The 19,288-nt window shown below is 40.5% G+C and overlaps 2 protein-coding genes across 5 annotated transcripts in view; both read left to right on the plus strand.

The window, feature by feature from the left end:
* Positions 1-19,288, plus strand: part of cdk18 (cyclin dependent kinase 18) — a 637,630-nt gene that overhangs the window by 462,580 nt on the left and 155,762 nt on the right. The window lies entirely within an intron of this gene.
* The window catches only part of epha8 (eph receptor A8), a 152,602-nt gene that overhangs the window by 77,246 nt on the left and 56,068 nt on the right, over positions 1-19,288 (plus strand). For all 4 annotated transcript variants that reach the window (XM_085158887.1, XM_085158888.1, XM_085158889.1 and 1 more), the window contains exon 6: positions 2,135-2,450. In XM_085158887.1, the coding sequence (XP_085015013.1) occupies positions 2,135-2,450 (316 nt within the window). The remainder of the gene's footprint in view (positions 1-2,134; positions 2,451-19,288) is intronic.

Genomic DNA, 19,288 nt, shown 5'->3' on the forward strand with positions numbered 1-19,288 from the left:
TCTTATAATCAATAGCTCTTTCAGTTTATTAGACATGCAACCCTCCTGTCTCTGGACAGCTGACAGTGAGCCAGCTAAACAACAACAGCTGGTTATAAGCTAGCGCTATGCCAGCCAATTAGGTGGCATAGCTGGGACCTAAAAATCTCACTTTCTCTATGATAAACAATGTGATTACATTCTCGCATTATAAGAATTTGACTAAGTGTCCGAGTACACCAATGTTCTATCCATTTCCAGCAGTATTCCACTACAGAACTAACCTCAGCTAACGTCAGCTAACAGCGTTAGCTCGGTGGTGAGTACCCTTCAGTAATAGTAATAAATCACACAGCAATAATACATCGAAGATACTGAAGTGGCACATAACCCAGATAGCTACCACAACAAAAACAAGGTAGCTGCAGTAGGCTAATGTTAGTTTTTAAAAAATAACTTACTTCCAGATGTTTCTTTAGGTTTGAGGTGGAGTCTTTTGACTCGGAGAGCAGCTTGGTTGTACAGTCAGATTTCACCCGTCCCTTTCTTCTTTAATTGGAGATTATCTATCGGAATTTCAGGAGCAGGACCACGCCTCCAAACACTCACCTTCCAGTTGTCATCTATATAGGTTCCCCCAGTTCTGAAAGCTGTTCATTCTCGTTTACATGCCCCACCCTCCCTCCGTCCTTGTTCTCAATTTAACTTCCTCATTTCTATTTCCTGCATGGGGATCTGCCAGGCCCGGGAGCCATCGGCAGTCCCCTTCGAGGCCTTCCCCAAACTGTAGCTCAATTCATGTCAAAGCATTCACTTTTACCTACTAAAACGCTGTAAAACCTAAAATGAGGACGTGGGCCCAGCTAGTGAAATATGAAGTGGTGTCAGAATTTTCAAGTAAGAAATGCATCCCTGCCCCGTGCACTGCTGGCTCGGTTGTGCTGGCTCACGGTCCATTGTGTAACTGATGCCACCAACATTAACATTAATTAAGACATATAGATATATATGTATATATATATATACATATATATATACATATATATATATATATACATAAAAGACAAAAAGAACGCCATGTAATCCATTTATTTCAACGAAGTAAATGGATTCTAATTATCAACTTTTTAAACACTAACAGAATACAGTTACTCATGTTTTTTAAATACGTAACGCCGGTAACATGTACTCTGTTATTCCCCAACACTGTCCATTTCAAAGAAAGGTTCACTAACTCCTCCTAGCAGCAGTGCTTACTGACAGAAGAGTTCAGGATATCCTCAACAACTTACCTCAGTACCACTGTCACTGGACATAAGTGAGCTTCACTGAATCATGCTGGGCTTCATTTGTCGTTTGTCCTATAGCAGCAACCGCAGATATGTACAAGAATTGGGGGGGATAAGAAAACATTTAGCATTGAGAGTTTACACACTGAAAATAGGTGCTTTCTTTATACCACTGTACTTGTCTCTGTGAGATGAATAATATATAAATAACAAAATATTTCTTATTTATTGTGTCTCCTTTACGAGAAGAAAAAAAACCTGTCATCTCAGGCATTAAGCTGTGAGCACAGCCACATGTTGTACAAACCTTATGTTTGTGAGAAGCAACCAATCTAAAAAAAAAAAAAAGTTAATGTGTGGCTTTGAAGGGAAAGGTGCCACCCCAGCTTGTTTCAGAGTGGGTGGCCAGTCTTCTATCTGTCTACTAGTAAGAACAAGGTTTTTGCCTAATTTTAGATGCTTTTGCTGCAAACTTTTAAAATAATGTTGTAAATTAGCTCCTTGGTGTTAACAGTAGTCAACTGTGATGTGATATCTTATGAAAAACAAGCATATAAAAATGTAAAATCATCTGTTTCCTCATTGTGGTCGGAAGCGGAGCAGTTGATTAATGACTGCTGCCAAAGCAAAGCACCAAACACCGGTCCAGAGATTAAATTACAGCTGCATTCATACTGTTCCACCTGTTTTGTTAAGAAACCTCTGTATCAACCACTGTTTATGTTTTATGAAAAAAATAAATAAATAAAACAACTTTCTAAACTCTAGAAAGTTACTACATGCATGCTCATGTACACTTTGGGCTTTAAATTGTGCACAGGTAAGTTCCTGCAAAATTAAGAGCATTCCCGCCTGTCTTCTCACAGGTGCGCGGTGTGGGCCCTCTCAATAGGCGGGGCTTTTACCTGGCCTTCCAGGACATCGGCGCCTGCATTGCCCTCACCTCGGTGAGGGTGTACTACAAACGCTGTGTGGGCGTGAACCGTAACCTGGCTGTGTTCACTGACGTGGTCACGGGGGCTGACTCATCATCTCTGGTAGAGGTCAGAGGTCAGTGTGTGGACCACGCTGAGGAGAGGGACACACCCAAAATGTACTGCAGTGCAGAGGGGGAATGGCTGGTGCCCATCGGGAGGTGCGTGTGCTCGGCTGGATTTGAGGAGCACAGGGACTCCTGCATAGGTAAGTCTGCAATGAGTCCACTGACGTTAAGTCTTTATGGTGCATGGTGTGTTTGCACTTTTGGTTTGGTAGTATTTTGCAGTGGAGGCAAAGCTGCTGCTCTGAGCAATCATTGTGTGTCATTTTTAAAACATTTTATTCGTTTTTCATGTTTTGAAAATAAGGGAACAAAGAAAATGACCATTCTGAGTGAAGGGCATCAGACACTTTTTATATTTTCTTTAATAAAAAAAAGTCTATTCACCAAATTGATCTGATAGTTTCCAACTCTTAGCCAATTTAGCAAAAGCTAAAAACCCTAACCTTAGATAAATGGTTAATGGACTGCTGCTTATGTAGAACTGCTTTACTCTATCTGAGGACTCAAAGCACTTTCACAAGTCTCATTCAACCAGTCACACACACATTCATACATGCACACACAGACTCACACTCCAGTGAACTCCAGTGAACCCACTGCGGGGTAACTTAGGGTTCAGTATTTGGCCTGAGGATACTTCAACATGTGGAACCCAGGGATCAAACCACCAACTTTCCAATTAGTAGACAGCCTGCCTCATGAGGCACAGATAACTGTACCTGGAAGGTTCTGTTATGCTGCATTTTACCTCGTGATAAACTGGCAAGTTTTCAAACCTGGAAGATGTTAGAGTTGAAATATGATTTCTGACATGAATTTTGGCTGCACAGTTTCTCTCTGGGTATAAAGGGAGAGATTTGAACCTAACCCTAACCCCAATCTTAAACAGCGACCTAGGGAAGGTTAACATGCGTTCAAGGTTTCAGTTATAGGTCAGCCTTCATGACATGTGCCGACTGTGGGAACCATTAAGGGAGTACTTTACAAAGAGATCTATTTAACTGTGCAGCCATAGTATCCATGGTAAGAAGTAGGGGTGGGGGAAAAAATTGATACTGTGTAGTATGGTGATATTTTGTTTGCTAATAATGTATCGATACAGGGACAGCAGAAATCGATATTTTGTTACAAAAAAGGTTTTTGTGCTCTGACTTCAGAGCATGTTGATCCTTTTTCTGAGCAAGAATCCTGACATTCCTTCACTGTCCAAATGTGTTTAACTTTTTTTTTTGGCAGCAATAAACATGACAGTTTACTTATTTTAATTTAAGACATGTTTTATTTTAATTAAGTTTAAAACTTTTTTATTTAATGTAAAATTATATTTTGTTTTAATTTCCTTTCAAATTCTTCAGTTGCTGAAGGGGCTGCATAGTTTTCATAAACTGCATAGTTCAGAATAGCTGTAATTGTACCAGATGGTTGATTCAGTTAAGTTGGACTAGACTGTAATACAAACCGTTCAGTTTGTCAACAATAAAACTGAAATGAGAGAAAGACTGAGTGTGAGACTTTGATATTAGATAAAATGAATATTGATAAAGTTTACCTTTATGTACAGAATCTGAATATTGCAAAATATTTTTTAAAAAATCGCAATAATATCGTATCGTGCGTTAAGTATTGTGATAATATCGTATCGTGGGATGTATGGTGATTCCCACCTCTAGTAAGAAGTATATTTTTTGTACTTCCATAAAAAAAACTGTCAACTTAAAACCTTTGCTATTGTTCCTGAACAAAAACTGGAAATCCATTTAACAGACCACAGAATGCTCAAATGCTGCAAAAACAGAGAAAGTATTCGAGGGAAATTGTTGCGTTAGGATGAGATGGTGGACGGCGAGATGAGGGTGACCCACACTGTTAACTCTCCAGAGAGAGCTGGAGGTGAACAAAGTTAATCAGAGAGAGGTGAACTGTTGCTCAGCAGGGGCTGTGCACTTAAACCTGATGAAGTGGGTTATAAAACATGGCAGTTTGCCATTAGCTCGTGGTTTTTACTTTGCTGCTGGTTTCCAGGTGTTTTGCTTTTTATTCGACTTTTATTTCTCGTGCTTGCACACGTGATGTCAGCAGGAGAAGAACAGGTTCACATCGACTGTTTGGGTGTCTTGAGTAATAATCGATGCTCTGAAAGTGCAAAGGCAAACACATTGTATGTTATGAACACATTTTTACCTTAAAGTTATCTTAAATGTTACATCCTGTTGCACTGTGTCACAACTGACCAATTTAATCTGTACGTCTGAATTTGTGGTATGTGATTTTAATGGAAAACGACTTTGCTTCAAGTTTTGTTGTTAAACTAAAGATTAATTAGCATACAGGACACGAGTGCATTACTTTTTATTCAATTTCTATTCAAGGTTTCATTATCAAAGAATGTAATTTGAACTAAACTTCGTCAGCTTAAAGTTGAAGTGAAAGAAAAATGTGAGCTACCCAGACCACCACGACTACACCCCACCCTACCTGCCTACTTAGAATACGCTCTTTAATTGTTGTACATATATTAAAGGTATTATACGTATCCTTTACAATTTTATCAAATTCATTCCAGTTTATTAACTATTTACATAGTTTCATAAACACTAGACAAGCACAAATATTAATGGTTACCATTAAGAATTTTTCTAGTGATTGTGCACAGTAAATGATAGTTAACTGAAATGTAGCAACCTGACAGTTTATTACATATTAACCATTGTTATTATGGGATATGAAGTTTAGAACTATACATTGTAACTATTATCCAATATATCTACTATACATGAGCCAATGAAGAATTGAGTAAAACCTCACTCTACTCGCTGCTGTTACTTTCTTTCATGCTCTGATTGCATGTTCACCGTAGTCTGACACCTTTTATGCTGAGCTCATTTCAAAACTTTAACCCTTATGGATGAGCTGTTAGAAAACTTTAATCTACAGTTTGTATGAATGTGGAAACTATAGGGTGTAAATATGCTTGTAATGATCAAAAGTAACTTGGGAATCTATGGGAAGTGACTTTCTTTTGGAGTCATCAGAAGCACTGCAGTTTTTAGGTTCATTTGTCAGACCTGGAGCTGGCACTTGTGTCTGATAAACCAACAACTCATCGTGCACTGCCTCATTTAACTGGAATTGTCACTAGTTTCCCGTCAGCTGGGACAAATCCTACTTCAAGGTCGTCAACACTAAACTCCATAAGTGCTGTTTGGGCTCAACGTTGGCAATGCTATGGAGACAAAGTGATTGTGTAAAAGGCAGCTTCAGTTACAAAGTATCTACTAATAGATTTCAGATCGCGTTTTAAATTATCAGTGCTATTCAGTCTTCTGATTAGGAAAATGATTGTGCACGCATTGCAGTTGCACAGTAAATTAGCTATATGAACATTTCCTCGGAGCATCAGCAGCAGCAGCGTGTGTGCAGAATGCAAAACGCCTTAGAAGCAACGCACGAATGTGGAAAGGTTCTAACCTTTCTAACGAATCCAAAAGTCTCTTTGAAGCTCCGGCTGCAGATCATGTAAAGAAAATTTTAAATGAAACGAAAAAGTTCAAGGTCTGGTCAAAAGCCTTTCAGAGGTCTAACATTTTCCTCAAGGAGGTAAATACTGATGAAAACAGCCGTCTGTCTGCCCGAGCTCGCTTTTCTTCTTTCGTTCGCTGATGAAAAAAGAGATTTTTGATCTGCTATTGTTTGCCCTCACACTCAGTTTGTTTTGTCCTTTTTGATTTTCCCTCGCCAGGGATTTGATAGGCTGACCTCATTCAGAGACCTGTGCATATTTCAGTTTGCAATTGGGTTACAGTAATTAAAATCTATTAATCATACAGCGCTGGATAATTAAACGCTAAAAGCAGTTTGTCAGCTAAACGAGCCGAACGAGACACGCAACACCGGTTTGCTAGCATCCCCCTCCTTTTAGCCTTCCTCCTCCCATCATCTACGCGCACTCATCCACACACCCACAAATCTACGTTGTGTCTGAGGCCAGCGGCAAACCCCCTCTCACTTCGACACAGTGAGAGCTACTTGTCAAAATGTGTTTGAAAGCATAGGAAACGGTGTGTGTGCGCGCACGTGTGCGTGAGTGAGCGTGTGTCCGGTTCAGAGGGCCACATACAGACCTTCTATAATTAGTTGCAGGCAATTAGCAGCAGCAGAGAAATGCAAAACAGAGCCCGGTAAAGAAAGCAGAGGAAAGGGGTGGAGGGAAAACCCACGGTGAGTTCACGTTTTGTTTATGGAACCACATTTGTAATGTAACACACTGCTGTACTTTGTCTGAGGTTGTGGAGATAGGATCTTTTAAAGGGAGGAAATAACATGAAAAGGAAGAGAAAATAGAATTCTTTTACTTTGTGATAATCCTCAGCTGGAGCTGCTCCTTTATACCCTCTATTTTTTTGTGTCAGAGCACAAAGTGAGTTTTTGCAGTGGAAAGGGAGAGTTTTCAGTGTATCTTCCGCTGATGTCTTGACTCTTCTGGTACCAAACTGGGTCGCTGTGCTAATTTGCCCTCACCACAGCCAGCCACAGTCACGCACACACGAGACCAGACGAGACCCAGAGAGGAGGGAGGGCACGAGATGGTGAAAGGAAGATGGCTTAAGTTGCTTGTGTGTGTGTGTGTGTGTGTGTGTGTGTGTGTGTGTGTGTGTGTGTGTGTGTGTGTGCAGAAGGGGAAAAAAAATCAGACATGACTGTGTTTGAATATGTGCGTATATGAGCGTGCTTAAGTGGCTCTCCCCAGACAAGGATGCAGAGCTTTGGCAGAGAGCACGACATGGTGTGCGCGTGTGCATGAGCACAGGGTTGCGTGACATGCCGTTAAAGATGTCACAGGGAGGGAGGCAATGAAAGACGAAGGGAAAAAGAGAGGAGGGTAGGGAGAGAGACGCGGAGGCGGAGCGGTTGACTGGACCCCTCGTCTACTTGCGTTTACATCAAAACACTGAGTGTGTGTGGGTGTAGCTGTACATGCATGCGTGTGTGCAGGTGGATACTGTGTGTGTCTGCGTGTGTGTGGAGAGGCATGCCTCCCGGTGCCAGTGAAGAATGGGCTAAAGTGCCCCATACAGTGAGAGCGATCAAGGACACACTGATATGAGACACACACACTTAGTCTGGTCACATTTACTCAGCTCAGTCGGGCCATCCAACCCTGACACACACACACACACACACACACAAAGGGGAAGTGGGAGAACAAGAGAGATAGAGCAAAAGGGAGGGTTCGTACTCACAGATGTGTATTAGCTCTGCTCAGTCAGTGGACCACAACGCGTCCTCCTACTCCGAGAACTCCGCTGTACCTCTCATGCTTTCAGGTGATTTATTGTTCCAGCTGCAACGACGTAAAGTCGAACGTGTAGAGAAGACAGGTTTAATAATTTAATTAATAATGTGATGCATATTCATACATTATCACTTTTTTTGTGATATTGTGATGATGCCTTTTTCCTTATCTGTCCTCCTCACATATCCCCAAAACATCATTAAAATGTGCAACAACAATAATGTTCTTTATTTGTCATTCCAGATTAAATGAAGTTTTTAAAGATCTTCCTGACATGCTCTCTAAGAATTCACTGAAACACATTTGAATAATTGCTGTTTTTATAACTTTGAATATCTTTCATGTTGCTCCAGCCTTCGTTTCCCACCTCCAAATCCCCAGTGGAGTATCGACACCACCAAACTCCGCACAGAGATAATTTTTGGAATTTTCCTCCAAATTGTAGCCACATTTTTTTTCTTTTTTAAAACGCTAAAGCCACTAAAAATAAAACTCTTTCTTCTTTACAGACTCAGCAGTATATAACCGACGTTAGTTTCATTTGTGAAAAAGAAAAAGTTTCATTGTCAGAGAGGAAACAGTAAAAACAGAATCACACCTGAAATATCGCTTTGTAAACTTTGTCCAACTTATTACACTCGATAATCTGTGCAGTTTTAATATCCATCAATTGATCTTTCTGTCTGTCTGTAGATGGAAAAAAAATTAAACACTTTAGTTTAACAACATTAATAATTCAATTTTTTACACTTTATAAATCCCTTCATGGATTTATTTCATATTTGTGTCTCATTATTAAATGATTATCCAATTTAAAACACAGAAATGTGGATTTGCAACCTGTTATTTATGGTAGCATACAGACACCGTATGAAAAGAAATTCAAATATATATATTAGAAAAATGAAAGATAAAGAAAAAACATAAAAAAGACTTAAATATTGATGGATTTTATTTGATTAAATTTTTTGCCATGGTAATGTATGTCTATGATTTTAAAGGGAGCGTTCACAGCAACATCAAATGTTGTTTAGATTGCATTTGCTGTCAGTTGCACAGTTTTGCTGATCTGCACTGTGGAAGTGTCTTTTCTCCTTTTTTTTTACTGAACGACAGCTGCCAGCTGTATCGCTCTGCAGAAGAGCTCGTGAAGCTCCTCATGACAACAAGGTCACAGTAGTAGCAGGATGCAAACATTAGTGGAGCTCTCCTCAGCCGAGCCGGCCTGTTAGCTAGCAGCATGGGTGACAGACGTAAACAGGAGAGAGGAAACAGCTCTTTCCTGTTTATGTCTAATCACAGCAAGCTTTGTGTTTCTTTCTTTGTTTCGTAAGAAAATATATTACTGCTGTGTCGAATTTCTTTATGATTTTTTGTGAAAATCAAAGGAAATTTTGTTTAATTACGTTGAAGACAAAGTCTCTAAAGCTGATATCACCTAAACTGTACTTTTGTGGTGAACTGTTCCTTTAGATTATTTTTTGTCCCCCATACTCGGCTCAAATTGATCTCTTTGTAAAGCTAAAATCATGACCAGAAGAATAATCAGATTTAGGAAATTGCAATGTCACTCAGAGCCAGCAGAGCAAAAGAAGGGTTATTTCTAGTGTCTGATAACATTTAAATCTGACAGGATTATCTTACACTGCTTTTTACCTCCGTGGTGAGCTGGAGATTAATTAATATCAAGAGATATTAAAAATGTTATCAAAGGAATTATGTAAATACATTAATCACAAAAACATGCAGGCATTCGTGCTGAAACTGAGATTGTTTGAAAAACCACCAACATTTCTAGTAATGTGACGCATCTTAGTCGTGAGTGATGACGATCAGGAAAATGTGCTGATCTGAAAGAGAAAAGCACGTCCTGACTGTGTGTGTGTGTGTGTGTGTGTGTGTGTTTGACAGTGTGCCACCCTGGCAGCTCTTGAAATTCCTCACCTCTCCCTCTTAAGCAGACAACAATTATTGGCTCCTCCTGTCGCTGAGGGATTGTAGGATTGCTCAGGGCCTTTTTTGACTCTTGTGTCAGCAAACTGCTCTCCCTGTGAGGGTGGAGGGCTGGCGGGTGGGGGCTTAAGCAGAGGTTCAACCAGAGAAAGAAAAGAACAAAGGGAAAGGTAAGCAGAATAAAAGGGGGCGAAATAAAATAATCAAACATACAGTTTGTTCGAGTCGCAGAGGTTATGAAACAAAGTCGAATGGGAGAAGTAATGTGATCGTTATCTGTCAGCGTGGCACCGTAGAGAAATATCAGAGGATGACAGCAGCGGGCGACGAGGAGGATTTAATATTCTTCCTTTATATATTTATTATTTCATCAAACACACACGCAGAGCAGGTGAGGAGCTTTGTCCTTGCTTCTGTCTGTGAGTACCTCCTTCCTCTCTGCTGTCATTCTTCCTCACAGCTTTTATTTTCCGCCTCAGAAATACAACATGATGCTCATACACACAGGTGGACACACACACACACACACACTGATTACCTGTCATTCAACATGTGAATAATTGTTGTATAATTGTGTATATTAATTATCAGAGAATATTTCTTATTATAATTCAAACCATTTTTATCTATCAAATAAAAAGCCGGCATAATTTCAGCAATTATTGATGAAAAATGTTTTTTCCATCGAGATCAATATATTTGTTCACACAACTTACAATAAAATTTCACTTTGAATTTTCTCTTCTCGTTTGAAGATATAATTGGAAACTGAGCAAAAGAAGCAATTTGCAGGAATTTGCACAAATCACTTGGTCTCTGGTGAATATCTTAAAAAACGTCTGTCAATTAAGTCAATTCACTGACTTAAAAGCAAATCAGAAAACTACAAAAGTTTTTTTTTTGGTTGTTTTTCAGGAAAATGCAAAAAGAAAAAAGAATTAAAAAGTGCTTTTCACACAGGAGTCACAAAACACTTTACAAGGACAACAGGCGGCTTTTTTGTGAAATGAAAGGGAGTGCAAATTAAACGTGGCTACAAGAAAAAGTGCTGGAATTAAAAGGAAAGAGAATAAAAATCGTTTTTTAAAAATGCAACAAACTGAAGCAGCGTCAGAATTCTTACATGTAACTTTGCTAATGCTCGCGTGTTTCCATATTAATAGCTCACAGTGTCTTAAAACAACATGTTTGTGTTTGTAGGATGTGCTGATGTGCTGTGGAAACACTCACAGCTGCTAAAGTTCTCTTAACATTCATGTTAAGTGTTGATTTGAGTTTCGATATGAAAAAGACCCGACGTGTCAGCTGAGGCGAAGGAGCTCAAAGCACTACTTTCAATTTTTACACACGGATAAACCATCAAAACCAAGTTTGATGCATTTATTTATTCGATCGCTGAGGGAATGTGGTTAAAACTACTTACACAGCAGTTCTCTTCACATTACACACACTCCACTCGTTCTTATATCCCGAGCATCCCTCTGTTAATGTGTGTGTTGTTGTTGGGAATCTTCAGTTGCTGTCTTGTTCTTTTCGTGATACTTATTATTATTATTTGTCCAAAATGCCCCACACAGAATCCAACCTTTCAAATACGGTATGACTCCCACCTTCCCTCAGGCAAGTTTTCACACAAACTCGTTACATGTGTGCACACGTATGAAACAAACAAGAAAAAAAATCACACACATAAAAATCATAACACTGTTTAGCAAAACCGATATCTGTCTGCTTAGGTTCACTAATACTCCAACTAGCCTTGACACAGACACACACAGTATGCATAGTGCCTTGTTAAACCCCAGCAGTGCAGCGTCTAACAAGTTTTCTGGTGAAAAGCCAGCTTTGCATTCTGTGCCCCTCAGGAGTCCAAAGGCTGCTGCTAGGACGGCCCCCCCTCCGACAGCCAATTATAAAATTTCACAACGATGTGTCTCATTTTGTTTCACGTGTTTGCTGACAGCCCTGATCAAGTTTAAAGGCTGAAAGTCTGAGAATATCTATGCATGTATGTACGGAAAGATGGAAAGCTAGGCAACACTACAGTTCTTTGGCTCGTCCCGCGTGATGTTGAGCGGCGACGTCGTTAATCTGATGATCTGATGATTTCTTCTACGCTGCAGTGTTCTTAATGAAGATGCAGTTAAGTGATTTGGGGAACAGATGATTTGGTGAGAACTTCATTACTCTCCCGCTCACGACCACTTGAGTGGAACACAATATTCATAATTGCTGTCAGAATCAACTTGTGGCAGCCCGCTATCGAGAACATATAAGGAGCTCAAATTGAAATGGTCTCCAGAGTGGGAGAGACGGGGGAATACACAGTGAACAAATTAGTTCCATCCTCCTGGCGGTTTGTAAACAACTGCTGATCAACAACATTGTTACTGTTTGGAGGCAAATGACACCGAGGCTCCAGAAAAACACCCACACTCGCTGCCTGGGGGTGGGAAAGCTGCCCGGTGCGAGCGCACATCCACTCACTCACTCACAAATATGGCTTTAACGCACGCACAGTCCTGTAACGCCGATCCACCGGGGATCTGTATCTGTGCAGCTGAAAAACATTTCTTTTTCATCTCCAGGATGACTGTACACACAAGGCAAACTGCTGAGAGGATGAGATATCAGCTGGCTATGAAACTTGGACTTTGCACTTTGTTGTGGAAGGGGGAAAAAAACAAAATATGACCTTTGGTTTGGTTTTAATGTCTGTGGTGGTTTAGAGTAATAAAGAACATTTAGGAGCACATCACTTTTTTCTGGAATTACCTTGAACTTGCTGTCTTTCCATGCTGCTGTCTGTCTTTCATTTATGATGGAATTTTTTTTAATCCCTAAAACATCTGCATGAGCTTTTCAACCACTTTTTTAAAAAATATATCAATAATATGGCCAAACTGAAATAAAACAACCTTAAACACATGCTGAATTAATGGCACTACTTTCCTCTTTAGTATTATTTTTGTCTTTATTCGATGGTGGAAAGGGAGGAGGGGAAGACATGCAGACCTCAGGTCAGACTGGAGCCCGGGCTGGCCCTTTGCAGCCTTGTGGCATATGGTCACCTGCTCGCCCTGTGAGCTAAACTGGCACCGGGTGGTGCACCTTTCTAACCTCCTAACATCCACCAGGTCACTTTTACTTCAGCCGCATGCTAAAGAGGCAAATTTTCAGGAGCCAGATGATGTTACCTTCCTATGTTAAAGTTTTACACTAATATCTGTTATCTCAAACCCCTCAAAAAAATCAAACCTTTACCTGATGAAAGTATTTTTTTATGCTGTAGCTCCACGAAATCCTGTTTCCTGTGAACTGTCATTTCATTTGTTTTCATTTATTTTACTTCTGTCTGATTATAAACAAGTAAAATTAGGAATCCAACAAACAACAGCGTATATGCACCTCAGCCCGTTCTCACTCCCGAGGCGTAACATGCCAACGTTTTGTCACGTCCCGTGGCGTTCCTGAGGAACGCGAAAGGAGACCTTCAGCGTTCTTATGGTACGCGGCGGGTTATGGGCAAAATCCAGTGCAATGACGCTCCCGCGGTAATCGACGTTCCAGCCCTAAACCATAACCTTTTTCCTGAGCTTAACCAGGACTTTAATGATGTTAAATAGCGTGTTTCTAAGCGATTTGAAGAAAAAGAGCGAACATGTGTAGATTGAGTCCATACGGTTCTCATATTTCCTCATTTTTCCGAGGTCGTCATTTAGGAACGTGGTGGGTAGCCGAAAACGTAATATGTTGACGATTTGTCACCTAGCCTAAAATGTTACGCTTTGGGAGTGAGAACGTGTTGCTCCCCTCATACATACAAGATTTAACTAACCACAAAGTGACAATGTAACAGTATTACATAATAATAAGATACATTTCAAGTAAATAAAATATCTGTGTATTTCTTAATTGACATGTTGTTGTTTTTTTTTACCATATATTTAAATCACTGTATTCCATATTCTGTAAACTTATCCAAAAATAAAAATAAAAAAACGTTTTTTGAAAACCAGATGTCCCTCCTGGCTGTTCTCAGCTGAAAGAAATCCTGAACACCTGGCGATGATGTCACCAGCGTCCCTTTTGAAAAGCAGAGCCCAGAAAGTGGAATATCTTGACTAACATTGCAATGACGTCTTGGGAATGATAGTCGTATCCATTGTTTTGCTGATATTCCAGAGTAAATCAGACAAGCACAGAGCTGTGATTGGCGGGGCATGGCAAGAGGCAAAACTGAAACATTTCAATCAGCCAAATTAGGATATTCAACTTGATAATAACGCTGCTACATTTAAATACTCCTCACATTCACGTCAGCCACACTGATGTTGCCAAACAAAAACCACTTCACAAAAGCGCCGAACAACAGCCGTCACAGCTGCAGCGGCTGCCTGCTGCGCTTTGGGAAACCAGGCACTGGGACCCTGTGTGTTATTGCACAAATGTGTGTGCGTGTGTTCAAATGTGTGAGTCTCATTAATGTGTCCAAATGTGTGAGTCCAAACGTGTGAGCAGCCTACATCTGTTTGTTAAGGGGTGGGAGCGTCAGTGGAGAGGGATTTGCTGTTGCCGTGCCAAGACTAATTAGTGTTTTTGTGTTGGTCCGGTTGGTCCTCGCCCGTGGATGTCCAACAAAGTAAGGAAGGAGGGGAAGGAGAGGTGCAAAGAGGGGGAAAGTAGATGAAAGGGTGAGAGAAGGAGAAGGAGAGACAACGGAGAAGAGAAAAGGAGAGGATCTGGAAAAACTGAAAGGGGAAAAAGGAGAGGAGGAGGAAAGACAGAAGAGTAATGAACAGATGGAAATGAGATAAAGGAAAATTGAGTTGGAGGATCGAGGACTTAAGAAAGGAAGACACAAGAGTTTAAAAGACGGGCGTAAAGGAAAGAGAGCAGATGGGGAGAAGGAAAGAAATGCAGGAGACGCGAGGAGCAAGCAATGAAAGGAAAGTGGGGCGAAGAAAAATGAAAGAAGGGAAGAGAGAACAGGTGAAAAGAGCAGAGAAGCATAGAAAAATATAGGGAAGGAAAGGAGGTAATGAAGGAGATGGAGTAGAAGAAGTGAGGAGAGATGAGAAAAGATCTGAAGAAGGAAAGAACTGAAAAGATGGGTGAGATGAGAGGAAGGAAAGAAGGGGAAGAGAATAGCTGGCATTATTAAACATTTAATTCTGTTAAGCCATCATGACTCTTTGTGTGTGTGCGTGTGTGAGAGAGAGAGAGAGATAACAGAATGAATCGTATCTCAGCCAGCCACAGCACAGTTGTGTCACTCAAACTTCCCTCCAATCTTTGTTGCGATTGGCCGAAGCCCTATCTCCACAGCAGGTGCAGAGGGCTGCACGTCAGCACACAAAGCAACTTTGCAGACACACACACACTTGCATACCCATGTTAGCGGCAACACAAAGACGCGCACTGGCACGAACAAATCCTCTTATGTGCAGCCCATATGAATGCTTAATTCAGGGCTGAAAACATGCACACAAAAGGCCGGGAAGCTGCTGGCTACGTTATTGATTGAGTGTGTGCCACCCTTGGCCTGCAGTAGCCACCCATGTCCCGGTCCAGTGTCTAAGAGCTATTAGTGCTGACAGTAAAGAGACAGGCAACATGATAGCAGATCACTGAGAAGCTGGCAGCCTCCATCTGAAGGGACTGCGGGACTTCTTCAAATGATTTTCTGCCCTGACTTCTTGTTGAGTTAAACTGATGTGCACACGGGGCGCTGTCATTTACTTCTCGCTCTTTCACGGCCTCCGCTGGAGGGATGAGAGTTTGTATGGATGTGCGTGCTCCAATGTATGTGTGTGCGTGTGTGCTGTGAATTGCAATGATGTTGGCATTTCAAGTAGAGGAACCAGCTGCGACATAATTTCACTCCTCCATCAATGTCAGTTGATTGCTTGGATAAATAAAAGTGAGACTATAGAAATACAGAAAGTTTATGTTGTGTAATCTGTCGTTTCTGATTCAAAGTCACAGAGGCTCTAATGCCGTCGCTTCACCACATAATTGGCTCTCGTTCCCGAGCCGAGCTAAACTTTTCGCTTTTTGCCTGCTTTTGCTCAAATGTGTGGAGATTGAAGTTGGGTCAAAGCTTTATTTGATTTCTTTCTTTCTTTTGGTGAAATAAATAGGTGAAAATCGGAGCTTTATTTGTTTTCATCCTTTTATATTCTTCATTTCTTTTCCCACAAAGTTTCCGAAGCTTTAATTATGTTTTTTTTTTGTTGCTTTGTTTTTTAACGAGCTGCTTTTTCTCTCTTTCAGTTTCTGCGTTTCAGTGCCAACAGTAAGAGAAATAAAGAAATAGCCACGTTAAAAAAAACAAAACAATCATCGTCATCCTCACTCTTATATCAGTTTATGAACTATTTTTCACTTTCTTTTTGAAAACTCAAATACAATATGCCACAAATTATCACGTCATATAGTTTATGATTGTTTCTTTTTAGGCCTTTCTTTAAAACATTATTTTGAAATGCAATGGGAAACTTCGGAAGCAGGTGGGAAATATGGGCGCTGTTAAAAAAATGATAAACAGCGAGCTGATCACTTTAATTTTTTAGTGCACAAAACTACACAAAGGAAGTCTAAGCCTATGTTGAGCAGTGGATGACATTTTAATTCTAATGTTTTGTTAACCCTTTAAAGCCGGTCGGAGCGGGCACGCTCTGTTTTGCGTAACTATTTTTAAATCCCGGTAGCTCTGCAACCACGTGAGCTAGCGCAATATTTTTTTTGCATATGAAACCGGAGGAGTTGTACTTACATCTTATGCCATCAGCTTGTCCTCGGTCACAGTTTCCTTCCACATAAAGCTTTGCAAAAACTGCATAAAAAGCACTTGCAGCAACAAAAACATAATATTCCAGAAACACGCTTTGCCGAACCAATCAGCTGTTTGTAACACTTCCTACGTCCATCAGCGTGAACTATCGCATGTCCGCCATGACCTGCCCGAAACCGGAAGTGACGTCATTTTCGCGGAAATGTTTTTTACCATCAGGGCCTCATGAGCCTATACTGGTGTTTTTAAAAGTTATGTTTGACTTTATGACTTTCTGTGTTGTTTCTGGGATGCTTAGGACTCATATTGCTGCTGGAAATAGTTTATTTTGATGCATATGCTGCTTTTTTGCAAATTTGCACTATAATATTTATTCTCGTTTTTCCTGCAGTATATAAAAATTGGTGTATTTCAAAAACAAAACTATGAAGACACTCAAAATAAATTTCCTGTGGTGGGAAACTATTTTGTGCAACTTTTTTGTATTTACAGTTTTGAGGGATAAGCCTCTTAAATTTCTCTAACTAGAAATATATGTTAAAAAAACAAAAACGATTTTCAATTTTGTTGTAGTTTATTTCACTTTTTTGCAATTTATGTAATTACTATGCACTTAATGCATGCATATTATTAAAATCTGGGCTATAACGGCTGTATTGATGTATAGCAAATTGAAATGCTCCCAAAAATGGCACTACAGCATGTAAAAATATAATATAAGCTCTGGCGGACGTGGTTCTATGGTAGGTCTTAAAGGGTTAAAGCATGTATTGCGATATATCTACAATCCACTGTGGGGCCAGTTTGCACAGCTGGTAATCAGTGCGGTGTCAGAAAAAGCTTTTTCAGATTCTAATTGAAGCGATTAAGATTATTCATACTATTTTTAAGTCTTTAATGATTAAGAATGAGCTGTGCTTCCTTCATATTCTATACTGAAGCCATAGAGAAAGCAGTGACAGTTTGACACTGCAGTATACTAACACTGCTGTGATAGAGCCCACTGAAGACTGAACTTTTTCAGTGCTGCAATCACTCCCTGGTTAGTTTTAGATACTAAACTCCACTTGGTGAAGTTTAGGAAAAGATTGTGGCGTGTTTTCAAATACGCTCCTTCAGAACAGCAACCCGGTTCACTGGACGATGATGACTTGGGAGTGACAGACCTGTCACCTTAATGCTGTAACCTGGTGTGTTAAGTTCCACCATCAAAGGCCACCATGTGCCTAAATGAGCCACATCAGCGGCTTTGACAAAACGGCATTAATTGACGTCCGGAAACAAGCTCAGCCTGGATATTTCCAGGACGTTGACTGCGCTTGTTAATGTAATAAAATAACCCTGTAATGCTGCTATTAATGCTAGGCTAATGTTTTATCCAAAAAGCTTAAGAATAATACCCACGGGGAGCCTTTTAATGATGGAGCAATCCTCTGCAGATGCAAGAACATGAAACTCACTCGTCCTTTTGACCTCCACGAGCGAAACACCTGGAGCTGTGAAAAACTTCTAATTTAGCAAACATGCTTGCAACAACTGCATTTATTAGAGGGTGACGGCGATGCTGAACGGTTCCGACGAGCTCAGCACTTAGTGACCTGCATCCGTCATTCCTGACAGGAATTCTGTTTATCCCGTGAGGATTTTTACGACACTTGTGTTCAAACACACGGACGTTCATCCTGAAACGGCAGTTTGTTAGATGTTCAGTACATACTTGCTAATCCAAATCCAGATTCTCCTCTTGTTACATTCTTGATGAATCACAGAGTCCCTTGTTTTGAATGTTAAGTGTGTGAACTTTCTTCTTTTTTTCCACCCTTCTGTGACGGATTTGTTTTGACTGGAGCTGCCTGGTAGACCGGCTGTGACCACATTAGCGCAGTGTGACTCCTGCCTCCTCCTCCCGCAAGCTTTGTCCTTTTCAAATATATAAATAATCAAAAACAGTTGATTAATTTCCCCTCTGATGCGTCGCAGCGATCGCTAATGTCGGAAAAAGAGGAAAGTTTAGCCTCCCCGCCCCTCCCGCCTCCCTCCGCTGCATCTCCCCACGCCTTTCCCCTCTCGCTTGCGTTTCCGACACACGCGCTTCACACTGTCTGATCTTCTCAATCTGCTGCTAATATGCCTTTCAGAACGCCTGTCTTTTTTTCCCCCTTTTTTTTTAAAAGCTACCCTTCTTCTCAACCCCTCCCACCCCTCCTCCTCCCACTCCCTCCATTAGACACAGTTTAATGGTGACAGCCATTCAATCGGATAATTAACATCCGTTTAACGCTCATTAACCGGGATGTATTTGTCTCGTTTGATTTGTAATTACCAGGCCTGTTCCACAGGAAAACACTGTGGTAATGTTCCCTTTGTGATGGCTTCATTGATGGAATTGATTTGAACCCAGCGTGGAGGCCAACGGCGAGCTGAGGGGAGGCAGGAACATATAGGGACTGAAGACATCGACGCCATACTTGTTATTTGTCTTAGTTTTTCTAAAATCGGTTCTTCTTACAGAAATGTTGCCAACAAAAGAGGAATCAGTTGTATCATTTATCATAATGATACAAAAGTGTAGGGGTCATTACTCACAGAAAGCAATGTATCACACATGGTGCTTGTTTTTTTAAACAGCAATCCATCCCTTTACTCATTTGTTGTTTTTAGAAAGAAACGTTTGTGACGTTAGTGCAGTTTCCAGTTGATAATAAGAAAATATTTCTTTTTTAATTTACAAAAAGCAAATTGTGTAAAAGAACTAACAAGCTTATTTACTACTGTGTTGATGGTGAAAGGCAGCCCACAGAGCTGATGGCAGTGGATTTATTCAAGGAAAACTCCTGTAGATCTCTACTTCTTAACATTGTAAAATCAAGCTCGTTCATCAGGCTCAGGGATCTCCTGCTGCTAGCTCTGTGTTAACATCGTAGAGCTGAAGTAAG

Source organism: Neolamprologus multifasciatus, chromosome 5 (assembly GCF_963576455.1).
Source record: "Neolamprologus multifasciatus chromosome 5, fNeoMul1.2, whole genome shotgun sequence".
Lineage (NCBI taxonomy): Eukaryota > Metazoa > Chordata > Actinopteri > Cichliformes > Cichlidae > Neolamprologus > Neolamprologus multifasciatus.